Source organism: Clupea harengus, chromosome 9, assembly GCF_900700415.2.
Source record: "Clupea harengus chromosome 9, Ch_v2.0.2, whole genome shotgun sequence".
Classification (NCBI taxonomy): Eukaryota; Metazoa; Chordata; class Actinopteri; order Clupeiformes; family Clupeidae; genus Clupea; species Clupea harengus.
This window is the reverse complement of record NC_045160.1, coordinates 6,900,098-6,915,891: the sequence shown is the minus strand read 5'-3', so window position 1 is coordinate 6,915,891 and position 15,794 is coordinate 6,900,098. Positions and strand designations below refer to the sequence as shown.

The 15,794-nt window shown below is 39.1% G+C and overlaps 1 protein-coding gene across 4 annotated transcripts; it reads left to right on the top strand.

The window, feature by feature from the left end:
- The first annotated feature begins 3,812 nt into the window (after positions 1-3,812).
- On the top strand, positions 3,813-15,183 carry aifm4 (apoptosis inducing factor mitochondria associated 4). Of its 4 annotated transcripts, XM_031573194.2 has the most exons (21): positions 3,813-4,194; positions 4,678-4,825; positions 5,313-5,375; positions 5,471-5,552; positions 5,685-5,794; positions 7,366-7,475; positions 7,659-7,703; positions 7,934-8,006; positions 8,333-8,445; positions 8,561-8,647; positions 8,763-8,854; positions 8,945-9,075; positions 10,826-10,941; positions 11,039-11,110; positions 11,222-11,285; positions 11,527-11,603; positions 11,680-11,797; positions 13,864-13,962; positions 14,073-14,148; positions 14,236-14,340; positions 14,809-15,183. In XM_031573194.2, exons 4-21 carry the CDS (start codon positions 5,482-5,484, stop codon positions 14,840-14,842), a joined length of 1,593 nt encoding a protein of 530 aa, XP_031429054.1. In that variant the 5' UTR covers positions 3,813-4,194; positions 4,678-4,825; positions 5,313-5,375; positions 5,471-5,481; the 3' UTR covers positions 14,843-15,183. The 4 variants fall into 4 exon arrangements, with proteins under 4 accessions (XP_031429054.1, XP_031429055.1, XP_012680667.2 ...); XM_031573195.2 differs by lacking the exon at positions 4,678-4,825; XM_031573193.2 differs by lacking the exon at positions 5,313-5,375 and having other exon boundaries at positions 3,814-4,194.
- Positions 15,184-15,794: the final 611 nt, after the last annotated feature.

Below are 15,794 nucleotides of genomic sequence, written 5' to 3'. Positions count from 1 at the left end.
TAGGATACAAACAGTCACAAATAGCAAGTTATGCTGTAGCAGCATGTGTTTTATTGAAAGAAGACATAATTAGTATAAAGTATTTAAAAGTTTTTTTTTTTAAATTAGATTTAAAATGAACATTGTTAAAAAAAGGTGGTTGATAGTTTTGTATGCTGTTCAGCAGGCCTTGTAATTCAAAGTATGTAGTCCTTGGCTAAAAGTCATAATGTAGGCCAGACTTTATGCTAATAGTCTAAATAAAGTCTGGCTTTGAAGACTAAGTTTCCCTTGCCTTGCTGTGCCAAATCCACATTCACTCTGTCTGTTGTGACCTGGAACTGTTCCACTGGATTCCAGTCAGGTTTTGGGTTTTGCCAAGTAAAGTAGGGAGAAGATAGTTATGAACTTTTTTCTATAAGAATTTACTATTGCTATTTACAACTCCCAGGCTAAATGCCTACACACTATGCAAGTTATTTGTATCCCTAAGATTCTGGAGTTAAAAGCACCCTTTTCGTCCACATGCCATATCAATGGTTTGCTACTGTGGAATGATAGTGAAGCAGAAGACGTCACCTGTAGGCTATGCAAGGTCACAAGCAGTTTCATTTTGAGACCATTAAATGCCAATGGAATACAATTTGTCAGATCCCACTGAACATAAACCTGTGTTGACAAGTTGATTCAGGGCTTTGGAATTAACCCAGTAACGAGATGATCCAATATTAAGTTTTGTTCATTTTGTTAATTTTCCACAGGTACAGAATGTTAATTTCAAATAAAAGTGCATCACATAAACTGCTCTCTACTATTACCGGCAACTCTTTCATATAAAATGTCTGATCCTGGGATTACACTGTGGGTTTTGTTGTTTATACACATGGAAGGTTATTCCCCAATTGCAAGACATCATAAATCTTAATTATATCTTCTATGTTGAGGAAGGACCATTTAATTGCGGAAGCAAAAAAAAACAAAAAACAGAGGCAGTCCTAAACAGACATGTTTGAAAGGTTATTGTGGCTACAGAAACAGTTATTCTATACCTTTTCTGTTCTGACTGGGTAATTGTTCATCTCTGTGGGGTATACAGTTTTTCATTCACAGTGAAACTTTTATGCAAGCAGTGTTTTTCAGTTGCATAAGGCTGCGTAAATAAAACGTTTAAGTTTGATAAGTGTAAAGCAGGGGTTTTCAACTGGTTTTGTCCCAGGGACCACCATTCTGACTAGAAAGTAATTTGCGGCCCACTGATGTGCCTGCGCGTGCGTGTTTGTAACCGCCGCCGCCACGCCCCCTCCCCCTGCACAGATATTCTGCCTATAACACTTAGTTAACACTTAGTTATATACAGTATGTATGTGAAATTATCAGGGTAGATCACTAACCGCCGCCCCTCCCCCCGCGCACATATTCCGCCTGTCAGAGTAATTTCTTCGCTGAATATGGGTCTACATCGGTATATTTCAGGCAATGCGACTTGGCTATTCAGACTATTTAGATTGACATATTTTCTTATTTTAGATATGTTTCACGATATTCAAGAGTAATCTGGAAATGTGTTGAAATATCAAAGCGAATTCATAAAAAGAAAAAAATGTAATGGTGAACTGATCAACATAGGCTCATGTAATGCCGTCGCAGACCACCAGGGGGCCGCGGAACCCCGGTTGAAAACCCCTGAGCATTCGCCTTATTCACACGCGCGACCATTTTGAAACGAAAACGAGGCTTGGTTGGGTAACCCCGACCGGAAGACATTCTCTACCATACGAAGATAGATAGATAGATGGATACTTTATTAATCCCGAGGGAAATTTAGGAAGAGTAATGATGGACGGAGAATGGACCACACATCTTCTGCCCTTGCGGCATTAATAGATTGTTTTTTTTACAACTCACCGTCAGAATCATGTTTATTTACTTGGCTAGCTAGCAAATGACCGCTAAATTATACTGTCAGAATTGATAGCACGAATGAGTCAAATTTGTAAAATGACAGGTGATTCATGGCATCTTTACCAGGATGATCTACATTGTGCATAACAATGCTTTTGCAGTCAGAAAGAGAGAGAGTGGCAGGGCAAGTGTGAGAGCGAGGGCAGTTCCTTCCATGAGAAAGAATGAGATCCCCTACATGGTCAAGGTAGCTAAATTAGATGTTACAGCAACAGAAGGGAGGAATTGCTAATCGCTAACGAGATGCTAGCGGCGAAACCTGTTGAAATGTGCTTACTTTGACACTATGACAAACTAGTGAGTCAACGACTTTCCTAACACAGTCAGACATCAAGCAAGTGCAACACAAGACGGCAAATAAGCTACTTACTAGTTTGGCAGACAGTAGTAATCTGGCGTCTTAAGGCAAACTTACATAACGCAGTAGGCTAATATGCCTATGGACCCTGGTATGACAATAGCACAGAGGCTATTCTCTATATTAAACGTCATTGCAGCGCCCCAATTTTTTTAAGCTGGTTTTTTTAAGGTTAGATTGCTAATCCTTACTCTTACCCTAAAGTACAATTGCTAAATACAGTTACTTTAAGGCAAAAGAGTTCCTCGCGTTCAGAGGCTGTTCAAAGGTTGCTCATGTTGAGCTTTCTGGCACACACATTCCATGGTATGTTTGGTGCATTTCATAATAGCCAAGTAAATAAACATGATGCTGACGGTAAGCTGCAAAAAAGAATCTATTAATGACACGGTTACAGGGGGCAAGAGCAGAATATTTGTGGTCCATTCTCTGTCCATCATTACTCTTCGTATCGTAAAGAATGACTTCCGGTCGGGTTTACCCAACCAAGCCTCGTTTTCGTTTTCAATATGGCCGCGACGTGATTAAGGCGAATACAGCGTTGTCGGTAGGAAAACTGTATGATCAGGGAAAGTGTATTAAAACCGGATGTCGTCACTTTAAGCGGGTCTCTGGTTGGATAAAGCCAGAAATGGACAAGGACCTTTACTTTTTAGTTGAGAAGTTGTGTTGATCGCCTGGCATGCAAACGATCGGTTTTCTTTAAATTATTATTATTTTTGTGAAGTTATACGGCTTATGTGAATAAAGCTATCTACACAACTTTTTATATGTCTACATTGACTCGTTTAGTTGTTCATGTGGTACACGTAGGTCTTAACTGAAGCTAACGCTTAGACCAACAATCCATTGGAACACATAGTAGCTAGCTAGCCTCGCTGCTAATACGTCTAACGTTAGCATGCTAATATGAATAGACCCATTATAGTCAGGTGGCTTAATGCTCAATTGACTTGTTAACCGAACTTTTACGAAGTCATACAACTAAACACACAAGTGACTTGTTAACCGAACTTTTACGAAGCTATATGACCAAACACAAAGCTAGCACTGTTAATTCCGCTATAGCTAGCCAGGTCAATTAGCTCGCCTAAGATACTGCAATTTAAGCTAACCAATTACCTCATTTCCCCCAAAACCCATCGATTACATGTGTTTGTGATGTGTAACATATATCCTTAATCAGTCATTCAAGTTATTAACGTTTATTTACCGCTAGCGATTACACGACACAAGGGTAATTCAATCGCTATTAATGTTGAACTTGAACTTTAACAACGTCACACAAAATTAAAAGTCAGGCATGGGCATAGTTCCTACAGAATAAATCAAAGGTCCTTGTCCATTTCTGCTGAAAAGCTTTATCCAACCAGAGACCGGCTTAAAGTGACGACATCCGGTTTTAATACACTTTCCCTGATCATACAGTTTTCCTACCGACAGCGTCCTTAAGCGTTACAAAACATTCATCATTGTATAAGGACTTTTATATTGGGTTTTTTGGCACCCGTGAGCGTGTTTCCGCATTAGGACAAGCTCATCCTCGAGGCTTCCTTCTTGAGGGATGCGGGCTGCCACTGATGAAAGATAAAATGCACAAAACTATTGAATGCAGTCTATGTCCACTCATGCGTGACCAAAATTTGGCATATTCACAGGTCGCTGTATCTCCTATGATGTATGGCAAGTCCTGAAGAACATTGCCCATAGACACGGCCATATTTGCAATTAATTCAGTGCGTTTTTATCCTAACTTTTTACCTTACTTTTATTTCGTGTTTTGATTTGGATTTGAAAGTGAAACTGTGTGATACCAGTGCTACACAGCCAAGTCGGCCAAATTAACCAAGTCAGTCATGAGAGTGTGAAATTAGGGGCCGTCGCAAAGCCCTTGGGTAAGTGGAATTTGAAGTCGGCCTGTTGCGCGTGTTTACTGGATGAAACAGCCCCCAGAATATAAGATACTTCAAATGTCATTGTATCATTATAAGGAACCCTGACAAAAAATGCCTGACCTATTTATTCAAGCCCATATTGTTGTGTAGGTCATATCTATATAACGTAAGTTTTTACCTCAACCCGCCAATTCCAGGTTTAATTCTGATGTGAACATTTTGATGTTAACTGTTTGTCGTGTAAGCAAGCACTTGCTCATGTTCTAGGGATCTGAATCACAGAACCTTAACAAATATAATATTACAGTACATATAGTACAGAACATCTTGCTTGCTTATAGTTGCTACAACTATAGCCTACTTTAGTGAAACTATTCGTCGTCGTCTAGTTACAAACTTTCAGTTTAATACATTATTCGTGACTGGAAGAAAAACCTGCAATGTAGACCGTTTCGTCACGCAAACTGTCTTTCATTCCTAAAGGCACAGAATGCTGAATCATGTGGCATCAGCGGTTGTACCAGCGGGCGCCAGCTAGTCCAGCAAGTGAAGGAGGAGTGGAAGACAAATAGGACAGCAGAATATTATTGAGTCTGCTATCGGTCGAGCAGTCTCTGTCAGTCGAGGAGAGGTAGGCTAATTTTAAGTCTAAAAATATAAATATATCAAATAAACTGTATGCTAGCTTAGGGATATAGCCTATTTGAATTTGTAGTTTATTCTGTTCTGTGCTTGAAAATGTGCCTTCACCAGACCGACCGTATAGCAGTCGATGCGTTATTCCTCGCAAAGGCTAAATTACATCACAAATAATGGGTAGAATTAGCTTTTTCTCCTCTTTCATACAATGCTACTATGAACAGGAGAAATGCTAGCCTACTATTTTTAGCTGTTCTACAAAACGTCAGTTCGCTGCCGCTAAGTTAACATTGATGCTTGAACATCCTGAATCTTATTGGTAGATGGTCGTGTTGAAGTCGAAATGATCGTTCCTCGTGCAATAGTACTCCGAGTGGTTTATAAAGGCATCTTTCAAATTCATAAAAACAAATCCATCATTGCTGTACAAACGTCGAGGTCTACATCATTTGGAAGCCATTATTTTGGTCACCTTTCAGATCGTTTTAGTAAACGCAGGTTTACGCGAACTTCGGAATTGTACAGTAGCACTCCTCAGACAGGTAATTATGCTGGGTAGTTAATGATACTTATAAATAGAAATGTTTGCAATGCTGTTTTCTGCATTCCTATATCTTATGATATGTTTGTTTTGCAGATAAAGGCAAAATGGTTAACCCAGAGGAATCGATGGAGATCACGGAAATGGTGTGCCTGGAGTCTGACCTGCTGGATGGACAGTAAGCTCATGTCTCATCACCTATAGCTAGTTGTCTGTGTGTGTGTGTGTGTGTGTGTGTGTACACCACATATGTATGTTTGTCTGAGAAAGGCAAAGAATATAGATATGTTCTCTTTTTTTTTCTTCACAGGATGAAAGAAGTAGAAGTGGACAAGCACAAAATCCTGTTGGTCAAGAATGAGGGCCAGTTTAGTGCAGTTGGCAGCCGTTGCTCTCACTATGGAGCTCCACTCGTCAAAGGTAGCCATCCTTCATGGTCCTAGCAAGTAAACGGATTCCAAACGACCACTATTCTCTGCATACCTTGCAACCCCTTGTTTCTAGAGCTGCAGTAGCCAACAGACCTGAGCAATGAACTTTTGGAAGAGATTCCCAGTTAGGAACTCTGGACCGACTGCCCTGCCTCCACACTGTGTCTGTACATGGTGTGTTACAGTTAATTTAGCCACATTGATCCAGAAGAGCAGCCCAGTGAACTTTCAAGATTGCCTTGCACAGGGTACCATCCAGGTGTATTAGTGTTTTGTGTGTGTGCAGGATGTCTTCAAAAAGACTAGGGCTAGGACGTGGGAAAAGGAATGTTGAAGAAATACATTGTTTAAATTAGCTCAGTATTTGCTCCATATTCTGTTGTAATTTTTGACAATATCTCTAGCCCATATTGCAGTATGAGGTTGGTTGGAGACAGCCATTTTTAAAGTCACAGTGTGAAGTTTTTAGTGCCATTTAGTAGTATAAATGGAATATAGTCATAATTATGTTTTCATGAGGGTATAATTACCTATTACTATGAATAGTTGTGTTTTTGTTAGCTTAGAATGAGCCCTTCGTATCTACATAGGGAGCGGGTCATCTTCCACGGAATCCGCTTTGTTGTACCGGCTTGAAATAGTGCTTTTCGCATGTTATGGCATTTGATGGTCAGGTACACGCACATGCTTGTAACGGGAAGGGTATTCAGCTGGTTGCAATTCAGCAACCTCACCACTAGATGCCACTAAGAACTACACACTGTACCTTTAATACATCTGTTTTTTTTTATACTTACGCAGATGTACCGATTCAACAAGACAGGGCTAAAACACTTTTGGGCATTTTAGTATGCCGAACTGTATCACTTCTTTCATAATCACTTAATATATCACTTGACAAGTTTTGGATTCTTACTGTGTGTAGTAAAAAGACCAACCTCTATCACTTATAAACAAGAGTAGCTCAACCTAGCCATTGACAGCCAAACCCTCCCCTTTATTACTGCTGTGGAGTGAGTTACACTGGAAATACTATGGAAAATTAGCCATTGAATTGAAATCCTCCTCAGTGTTTGTTCATAACGTAATGCAAATATTTGGAGCAGGGCTTAGAAATCTAATCAGTCATGGTTAATGGTTTGCAGGTCAGCACCAAAAGCTTTGGTTCAGAGTTTGCTGAAGGAGGCTTAATTTGATAAGGCTTATATCACAGTCTAACCCTTCTCACCTTATGTCTGGATAGACAATAAAAAAAATGGAACAATTTTGGAATTGCTAAATATTTAGGCTTTCATTTGCTACAGGGTTGTGTATTCCAACTTTATAGCACTTGCAAAAATGGTAAAAATCTGTACAAGTTGAAGAGGAATGTTCTTTTGCTCATTTAAAGAGTGCAGTCCTTTGCACACTCTTAGAAGTCTAAAGTGTTTTAGGGACTTGTAAGCATCGATTTTTTTCCAATTTAAACCTGGTAAATCAAGGTCTTGCTAGCTATGAGTAAGTGACCGGTTATAGGTGTTGTAGCATGCAGCATTTATTTAAGCATGGAAATCTTTGCAGGGACACTGTTAGGGGACAGAGTGAGATGTCCTTTTCATGGAGCTTGCTTCAACGTGAAGACTGGAGATATTGAAGAGTATCCTGGCCTGGACTCTTTACCCTCTTACAAGGTACACTGTTCTGGATATCACCAGTGCACAACCATGAATAGTATAGAACTATATTCATATATGTGTGAATTAAAGGGAAATGAAGAGATGAATGACTAAAAGTGAGAGAAAGAATGACTTGATGAATCAAGAAAATATGTTCATATCAATTCTTTTATGTTTACATTTTTCTTTTTCAAATAGGTGAAAACTGAGGATGGCAAAGTATATGTCACCGTAAACACAAAGGTTAGTTCATGTTTTAAAACTTTTTAATCTTGGCTAGGTTATCTACGCTCCTCCTCATTTAAAAAAATTCCCTCAGGATGAATAACGTATCCATCTATCTATCATTTCATGTGCTTTTCATATAGCAGTGTAGAGGCTAAGGGTAAGGTATACGAGTGTCCTCTCTAATGTACAGTATACGAGTGTCCTCTCTAATGTACAGTATATGAGTGTCCTCTCCATGTCCTCAGGAAACCAAGCGCATAAGAGAGATGTCCCACAGAGTGCCTGAGGTCTGCCATACAGTGGTTCTGATTGGAGGAGGTGAGTGGTGACCCTGTGTGTGTGTATGTTTATTTGTATCCATATTTCGTTGTATGCAAATACAATGACAGTAAAGGCTTTCAATTTATGCAAATACTGAGCAACGCAACATGGTGACTACCAACACATGAGCAAGCGTGTCTAGCCTACTGGTTTAGTTCTGTAACCTGGTAACCAATTTGTCTTCCTCCCGTGTCACTTGTGTGCCGATAGGGCAAGTCTGTGCCCAGGGTGGGGGGCTGTGTGCAGGGAAGTTGCACAGAAGTATCTTGACGTGTCTTATACTGTAAAATCATGCCAAATCAACAGACTGTGCTTCATGTTAGGTCCTGCCTCCCTGGTGTGTGCTGAGACGCTCAGGCAGAATGACTACAGTGGCAGAATTATCATGGTCACCAAAGAGGGCTTGCCACCTTTTGACAAGCCCAAGTTGAGTAAGGTAAGACCTGACACACCACATGTGATATAGAGTTTGACATATCGTCTCTAGAGACAAGAAGTAAACTGGTCAGTTTGCCTGGAAAGTATCAATGTCAGGTCGTATTTGTCCTCAGGCTATGAATGTCGACAGTGAACGTCTACTCCTGCGACCGAAAGAGTTTTTTCAGCAGCATGACATTGAGTTGTGGATGAAGAAAGAGGTAAGTCACCCACCGAAGCTCCAGTATATAAGCGATTAGATTTAGAACTACATGTCCAGGATCCATAAACTGTTGTGGTACATGTGACACGCAGTGCCTGTTGTTTCTGTGACAGGTGATTTCTGTCGACACTGAGGCAAAAACAGTGACCATGGATGACAACACAGCGCAGCACTATGACCAGCTGCTGATCGCCACTGGCTGCAGGTCAGTGTTTCAAGTGGCTTCCGCGTGACCTGCCTGTATTAAGGAGGTTAAGGTTGAGAACAACAGCTTACCTTTGTGTTTGCCCATCAGAGCTAGGCCAATGGCATGTCCTGGGGCAGACCTAGAGAATGTGAGGCTCCTGGAGAGCTTTCAAGATGCCCAAGACATTCATAACCTGTGTGCTGGCAAGAAGGCTGTCGTAGTTGGGACCTCGTTCATAGGTAAATGCAGATTTTGGTTATCTGTTACACTAAATAATAAAAATAAGCATTTTATCAGCTTCATGTAAGACACTTAATTAGGGTTGGGTACCGAGAACCGGTACCAATATGGAACCGGTTCCAATACAACCGGTACCTACCCGGACCGAAATGCAACGCAGATTTCGGTGCTTCATTTCGGCATTTATCAGATAAGACTGTTGCTATGAAAACACCAATGAGCGTGAGCGACACAGGACAAAGTTTACATTAGGCGCTGGGGCAGTTTTACATGTGCCCCACAGAATCTGCCTAGCGACCGTGTTCAATTGGCTCAGGCACCGAAATGAAGCACCGAAATCTGCGTTGCATTTCGGTCCGGGTAGGTACCGGTTGTATTGGAACCGGTTCTGATATGACAGTGAAGGCAAGCACAAACAAAACTAGCCATCAACCTTTTAACAGAGAAAATACCGAAAGGTAAACGGTCAAAAGTGTGGCTGTATTTCGCACAAAAAGATTCAAACATCGCGACGTGCAGCAAATGCAACAAAATAATTGCGTGAAAAGAGGGGAGAGAAGGCAAGAGTCAACCAGATCAGCAACCGAAGACTGAAAAATATACGGAGATGACAGCTAAACTACCAACGGTAGTCTCTTAAAGGGGCAGTACACATTTTCTAGTACTCAGTGTGTTCAAGTAACAAGAGTAACTATAAACAAGATAGAAAAGATAGGTATAAACAAATCATAAAATGGTGAAATTTCATGAAATAAATGCAAACAAAATAATACATTTTTGACTCCAAAGGCCAATATGCTCATATTTTTGCAAAAGAAGTTTGAAGCTGTTTTTTGTATTTATTTATATTTATTTAAGTATACTATAAACTGTTGTTTACAGTTAATATAATGTTCATAGTTTGAAGTTAAAAAGTTTGAAGCTGTAGTTGGAAGCCAAGTGTTTTGTATGTATTTATATTTATAATATACTTTAAACAGTTCATATATTGTTCAATTTGAAGAAATAAAATTGCCTTGGCAATAAAAAAAGCCTTTCTTTAATGTCGTCAATCGTCGCTTTGTGCTTTTAAAAAAAAAGTAGCGGTTCAGGCACCGGTATCGTTTTAAAAGTATCGGTTTAGCACCAGTATCGGAAAAAAAAAAAAACGATACCCATCCCTAATTGTGTACTTTCAGATACATATCTGTGTGTACAGGCCTCATCGACAGCATCGGAGAGGGTTTTCTCCTGTGCAGGTCATGCGATTAGTCAGGAAAGGTGTTACATTTTGCCGGAGAAGGCAAATATGCTGATATTTCTACAAAAGAATTGCTGAAGTATTGAAGCTGTAGTGTGTGTACAGAGTGTGTGTGTGTGTGTGTTTTGTATTTATTTGTATTTATTTAAGTATAGTCTAAACTTTTGTTAACAGTTCATATATTATTTAAGTTTTAAGTTAAAAAGTGTTTTGTATTTATTTATATATATAATCTACTTTAAACAGTTCATATATTTGGCAATAAAAAAAGCCTTTCTTAAATGTCGTCAATCGTAATTTTTAAAAAACATTTTTTTTATAAAAGTATCGGTTCCGGCACCGTTTAGGCACCGGTATCGTTTTAAAAGTATCGGTTATGTACCGGTATCGGATAAAAACCAAACGATACCCATCCCTACACTTAATAGATTTCTATTATTCTTTCTATATATATTTCTATTAAGAATTCTAGGAATGTTTGCTATTGAAACTTCTTGTTTGTTGTGTAGGTATGGAGGTGGCAGCCTATTTGTCAGACAAAGCTACCAGTGTATCAATTATTGGAAGGTCTGAATATCCCTTCCAGTTGTCGCTAGGATCGGACATTGGCAAAATGACCATGCAGGTAAGAGATGTTGTTATTTGCTAGTAGAGTTGGTTTTTACTAGAGATTTCAATAGTGGCTATTGCTAATTGAATGACCTCTTTTTTACAAATGGAAGATGTTGGAGGAGAAAGATGTGAAGTTTTACATGAAAAATAATGTTGCTGAGATACTTGGAGAGAATGGAAAGGTGACACAAAGTTGTTGAAAACCTTTAATACAATACAACAAATGCCATAATACAATGAACAACCTCAAACATTTGCAGGTAATAATGATGTATTGTGAAATACATTAACAGGTCAAAGAGGTTTTGTTGCAAAATGGAGGACGCCTAGAGGCAGACGTTGTGGTCTTTGGAATAGGTATGGTACAGACCCTGATTATTGAGAGTATATGTCTGTTTGGAATATATAACAGTGATGTGTAAATAGAGGCTGTGACCTTAATGGTCTTCAGCATCACCCTACCGGCACAAGATGTCATGTGGTTCTTTGGACAAGTATATTATGTGTTTCATGAGTTTGTGCTAGAGTCATTGCAATTTTTTACTATATTATGTAATGATGTGGTGATGTATAGTAAGTTGCTGTGCATTTCTCTTAGGTGTCCTTCCCAATGTAGATTTTCTGAAAGGAAGCAAGATTGCAACAGACCAAAGAAATAACATTATTGTTGATAAGGTTAGCCTTCATTTCATTCACATGAGTGACCTAAGTGTTGGCTGTTGTTTACAGAACATTATCCTTATCCTAACAGTGCATGAAGACCAGTGTCCCAGAAGTGTTCTCTGCAGGAGATGTGGTGTCGTTCCCTCTTGCCATGCGTGGAGATGAGCGCGTCAGCATTGGGCACTGGCAGCTGGCACATGCTCATGGTAACTAATAACCAACAAGTTTTCTCCTGTCTTGAACACAGTCAAAGGCGGCTCCTTAAAAACATCAAGGGTGTGGTCTGGTTGTAAAATATGTCAGAGTTTATGTATAATCCTTTTCTCCCCAAACCTGTTTTGTATATTGAGTGGTAAAAACGGCAGAAAAAGGTCTACTCTGGATTATTTTTTTTTAATCACAGGGTCAGTTTGTTTTTCTTTATAACCCCTTGAAAGAAAGTTATTTCGCAAAGTAACCACATTTCTGTCAAAATCCTCATGTCTAGAATGTATTCTAGAGAGTTGACTACCTGTATATGGTAGACTGTTCTTTAAGCAGAGTATTAGGTGCCATAGGTGTCTTGAATAGATCTGTGTATAGGATATTATTGTCACGTAGGGGTGGGCGATATGACCAAAATCTTCTATCACGGTATTTGTAATTTTATATCACGGTTACGGTATATATCACGGTTTATTATACGTAGGGTGACCAGATTTGGGTTTTTGAAAAAGAGGACACTTCAGCGGTGGCGAAATGTGTCCACAGACATTTATTTATTGACCCTTAAGAACACTAAGGTGCAGAAACAATACTGCCTCAATAGGCTATTGGCCTAAGCAATAGTGGCCAGTATCCATTGAATCTTTAAATATTAAAATAAAAGCAAAGTGTATGTTAAAAAAAAAAAAAAAAAAGGAAAAATCTTTCTGTGGCAATTAGTCCAGTGCTTATGTTTCAGTGGTTCTTTAATGTACTTTCAGAAGATAACTCAAGTGTTAAAACTTTCTTTTCAATGTGTGCCCATATGTTAACGCAAAAATGATGAGATATTTTCTTTATATGGCCACATATTAAAATTAAGAAGTTGGCCATTACACATAGACATATACATAAACGCTCCATTGAGGGCCTCATCCCGTTGCTGCGACGTGCTAACGTGATGACTGGTCTGTAAACAGACGCAAGTAAATTGAGCTGCAGTTTTTCTGGATAAAAAGCACTATAGATAGCGTTTATATTTCTCAACCGATTTCACTGAGTCGTTTTTATATTCAAGGGTTTATGATCTACGTGGAGTACCAAAAAAAGTTTTGTCTCCATATTACTTAGAATCTCGTTGGTTTGGCCGTAATCGCCGTTGACATACATACATGTATATGATAATCGCTGCTAGACGCTCACTGTTCTTGTGCTCTCACAGCTCATTCACTTTGAAATACTGAAAAATAAATGCCTACACTAGACACTTTTCAGTCCATATTTTTCAGTATATTGAATCTTGCCCAACAGTCGAGGATTACTCAACAAGTAGGCATGACAGTCCTTGCAGGTTATGTTCTTTAAAATTGTACTGGGTATCGTATTATACGGCTCTTCAGAATGTTCAAAAAAGTTCCGTTTATTTGAACGGGCCACCCCAACGTTCGCAGGTCTGTAATTTCTTTATTTTCACTGCTGCGAAAATGTAATGACCGCTGACCATCTTTCATATCATTCCGCAAGTAGTCCGGTCATTTAACGTAACGGGAAGTAATGGGTTGCTACGCAACACCTGAAACTTTAGAGTTCTATTTTATTTCTCAGCAGAAATCACAAAACGGCTACAAAATCGTTAAAGAGGTATTTTTGGAGGAATGTCTATTGTTTTGGCGAGTTACTGTATAATAAGAGGGATGAAGTATAGTTCGGAGGTCATTATCTAAAAATAAATCGATTGGATTTAAAATAAGAGTATACCGCGGTTGAAACGGTATGGCCAAATCTCTCCCGGTAGACACATTTCTACCGTTTCACGGTACATACCGTCATACCGCCCAGCCCTATTGTCACGTATGATCCACAAATCCAGAAAATGTATCCGATTAGAAGCAAAAGTCATTCAGATATCAGAGGTGAACTTGGTAATGAAAATAACCTTCACTTGATTTAAAGAACCAGCACTACATAAAGACTTTAGTGTGTTTGCCCACTCTTGTCTTGAACTAACAACCTGACACTGACTTCAATCAGCATTGCATTATAGTCAAGTGATGGTGATGATCTGTGTTTTATTATGAATTGATGACAGGAAGGATAGCAGGACTCTCCATGGTGAAAAAACCAACTGAGATCAATTCTGTCCCTTTTTTCTGGACTGTGCTCTTGGGAAAGAGCATTCGATACACAGGTGATCTTTCAAAGTTGTTTGTAACACAACACTGTGTAATTAAAACATTACCGTAATACCAGTATCAGACCATTACCTTATATAGTATGTGTTGCTTTATATTTATATAGGCTATGGCCAAGGATATACTGACATTGTGTTCAAGGGCAAAGTGGAAGAAAGAAAATTTCTAGCCTTCTACCTGAAGTAAGACTTCACAACATCTGTATCATGAGTTATCATAATGATCTCATAAGTAAGGTGATCATTAACACTTTGTTTTCAAATCCACAGGGACGATGTGGTGGTGGCAGCAGCCAGTCTGAACTTTGACCCTGCAGTCGCTTGCTTGGCAGAAATGATTGCAAACGGCAAGGTCATAACCAGAGTTCAGATCGAGTACGTTTTCATTAACTTGAGTCTCATGCTGAAATGAATGAATGGATGAATATTGTGTTTCTACTGCACCAAGATGTTACAATGTACAACTGTTCATCATCCAAGCAAATAAACAGTCCGTGAACAGGTTATAGTCAGAGTTGATTTAGCAACTGATATGAGTGCTGCATGGGACAAAAGAGATAGACTGTCTTTTTGAAACAGTTAGAGGAGACCTTCTGACCTTGGAACAATACTGAGAAAATTACATCAGAAAACGTAATACTCTTTGATCAACCTTTAAAGTTAGGTATAGAATCAGAAACATATAAAACACAAAACTCAACCATTGACATAAATCAGAAAACTAAAAAAAGATATAATAATTAACAAAATTCAACTCCTCCTTGTGGAAGATAGTATGGATCTATCTAAAATCGGGAGTCAGTTTGCACTGAAATATAATTATATTGTTTTCGTTTGCATTAGATCTGATGACCTGGGTTGGTTGCAGCTGCCATAGTCTCCTTTGTGTCCCTGCCTCCACTGGAGTAGAAGTCGTCTCAATGAGGATATCATCTCTCTTCTTGTTACTCAAGTGTCACAGACAATGAATGCTGTAACTTCTGTTTCCTCCTTTTGCCAAAGGGTATTGGTACTGTATTCCCTCTCTCACTGTTGGTTAATGGACTCTCAGGTAATATTCTGTATTATCTCGTGTACACAAAGACGAATATATTTTTGCATGTACTGAATATGTTTTACTGTAGCAGAAAGAAATGAAGTATTTTCATCAGTGTAATGGGTGTCAAGTCTGACTGATACAAAACACATGACCGAAATTAAAAAAATTCAATTCTGTAATTCTGTGCTTTGAAAGTGCCTATTTGTGCCTTTGCATTCTACATCTGTATGCAGTGCCATTCAAAAGAGTTAGTACTCCCTCTGTCTATCTTGGCCAGATAGTTCTGACATATCATATAAATCCGCACCAATCAAGCGTTGCGTGTCTGCAGAATACAGAGATAGCCATGTTGACTCCGTATTCCTTGAACTCTGAAGTTGGTTCCTCAGACTAGAAACTCCTCTTGTGCAGTTGTGCATCTGGCACTTCCACTTCTCCTAAAGTCATGATTTGTCCTGTTTCTTTGAGCCTTTCTAGGCAGTTATGTACACCTTTGAAAGAGATCTTACGTTTTTTTTTTTGCTATTTGACGCATGGGATAGCCTTCTCTAAAAACAATGACAGACTGACGAGTTTCAGGTGAAACTTGTGGCTTTTTGGCTATTTTTGAAACAAAATTCTCTTCTCGTTTCTTGTCGAGCACTGTTTCTGCCAGTGCCTTGTTGTCTTTATATAACAAGGTTGTACTTCATTAATGAATTGCACTGAACCTTTTATCAGCTCACCTGCAGGTTATTTAATGCTGCTTAGGGTACCTAAGCACATGCTTGGAAGGATTGAAAAAGGATCA

Coding starts and splice junctions, on each gene's coding strand:
- aifm4 (XM_012825213.3), top strand. CDS start 5,482: ATGGTTAACCCAGAGGAATCGATGGAGATCACGGAAATGGTGTGCCTG. Junction 8,007..8,332: donor AGTGGTTCTGATTGGAGGAG/GTGAGTGGTGAC, acceptor GCTTCATGTTAG/GTCCTGCCTCCCTGGTGTGT. Junction 14,149..14,235: donor TTTCTAGCCTTCTACCTGAA/GTAAGACTTCAC, acceptor TCAAATCCACAG/GGACGATGTGGTGGTGGCAG.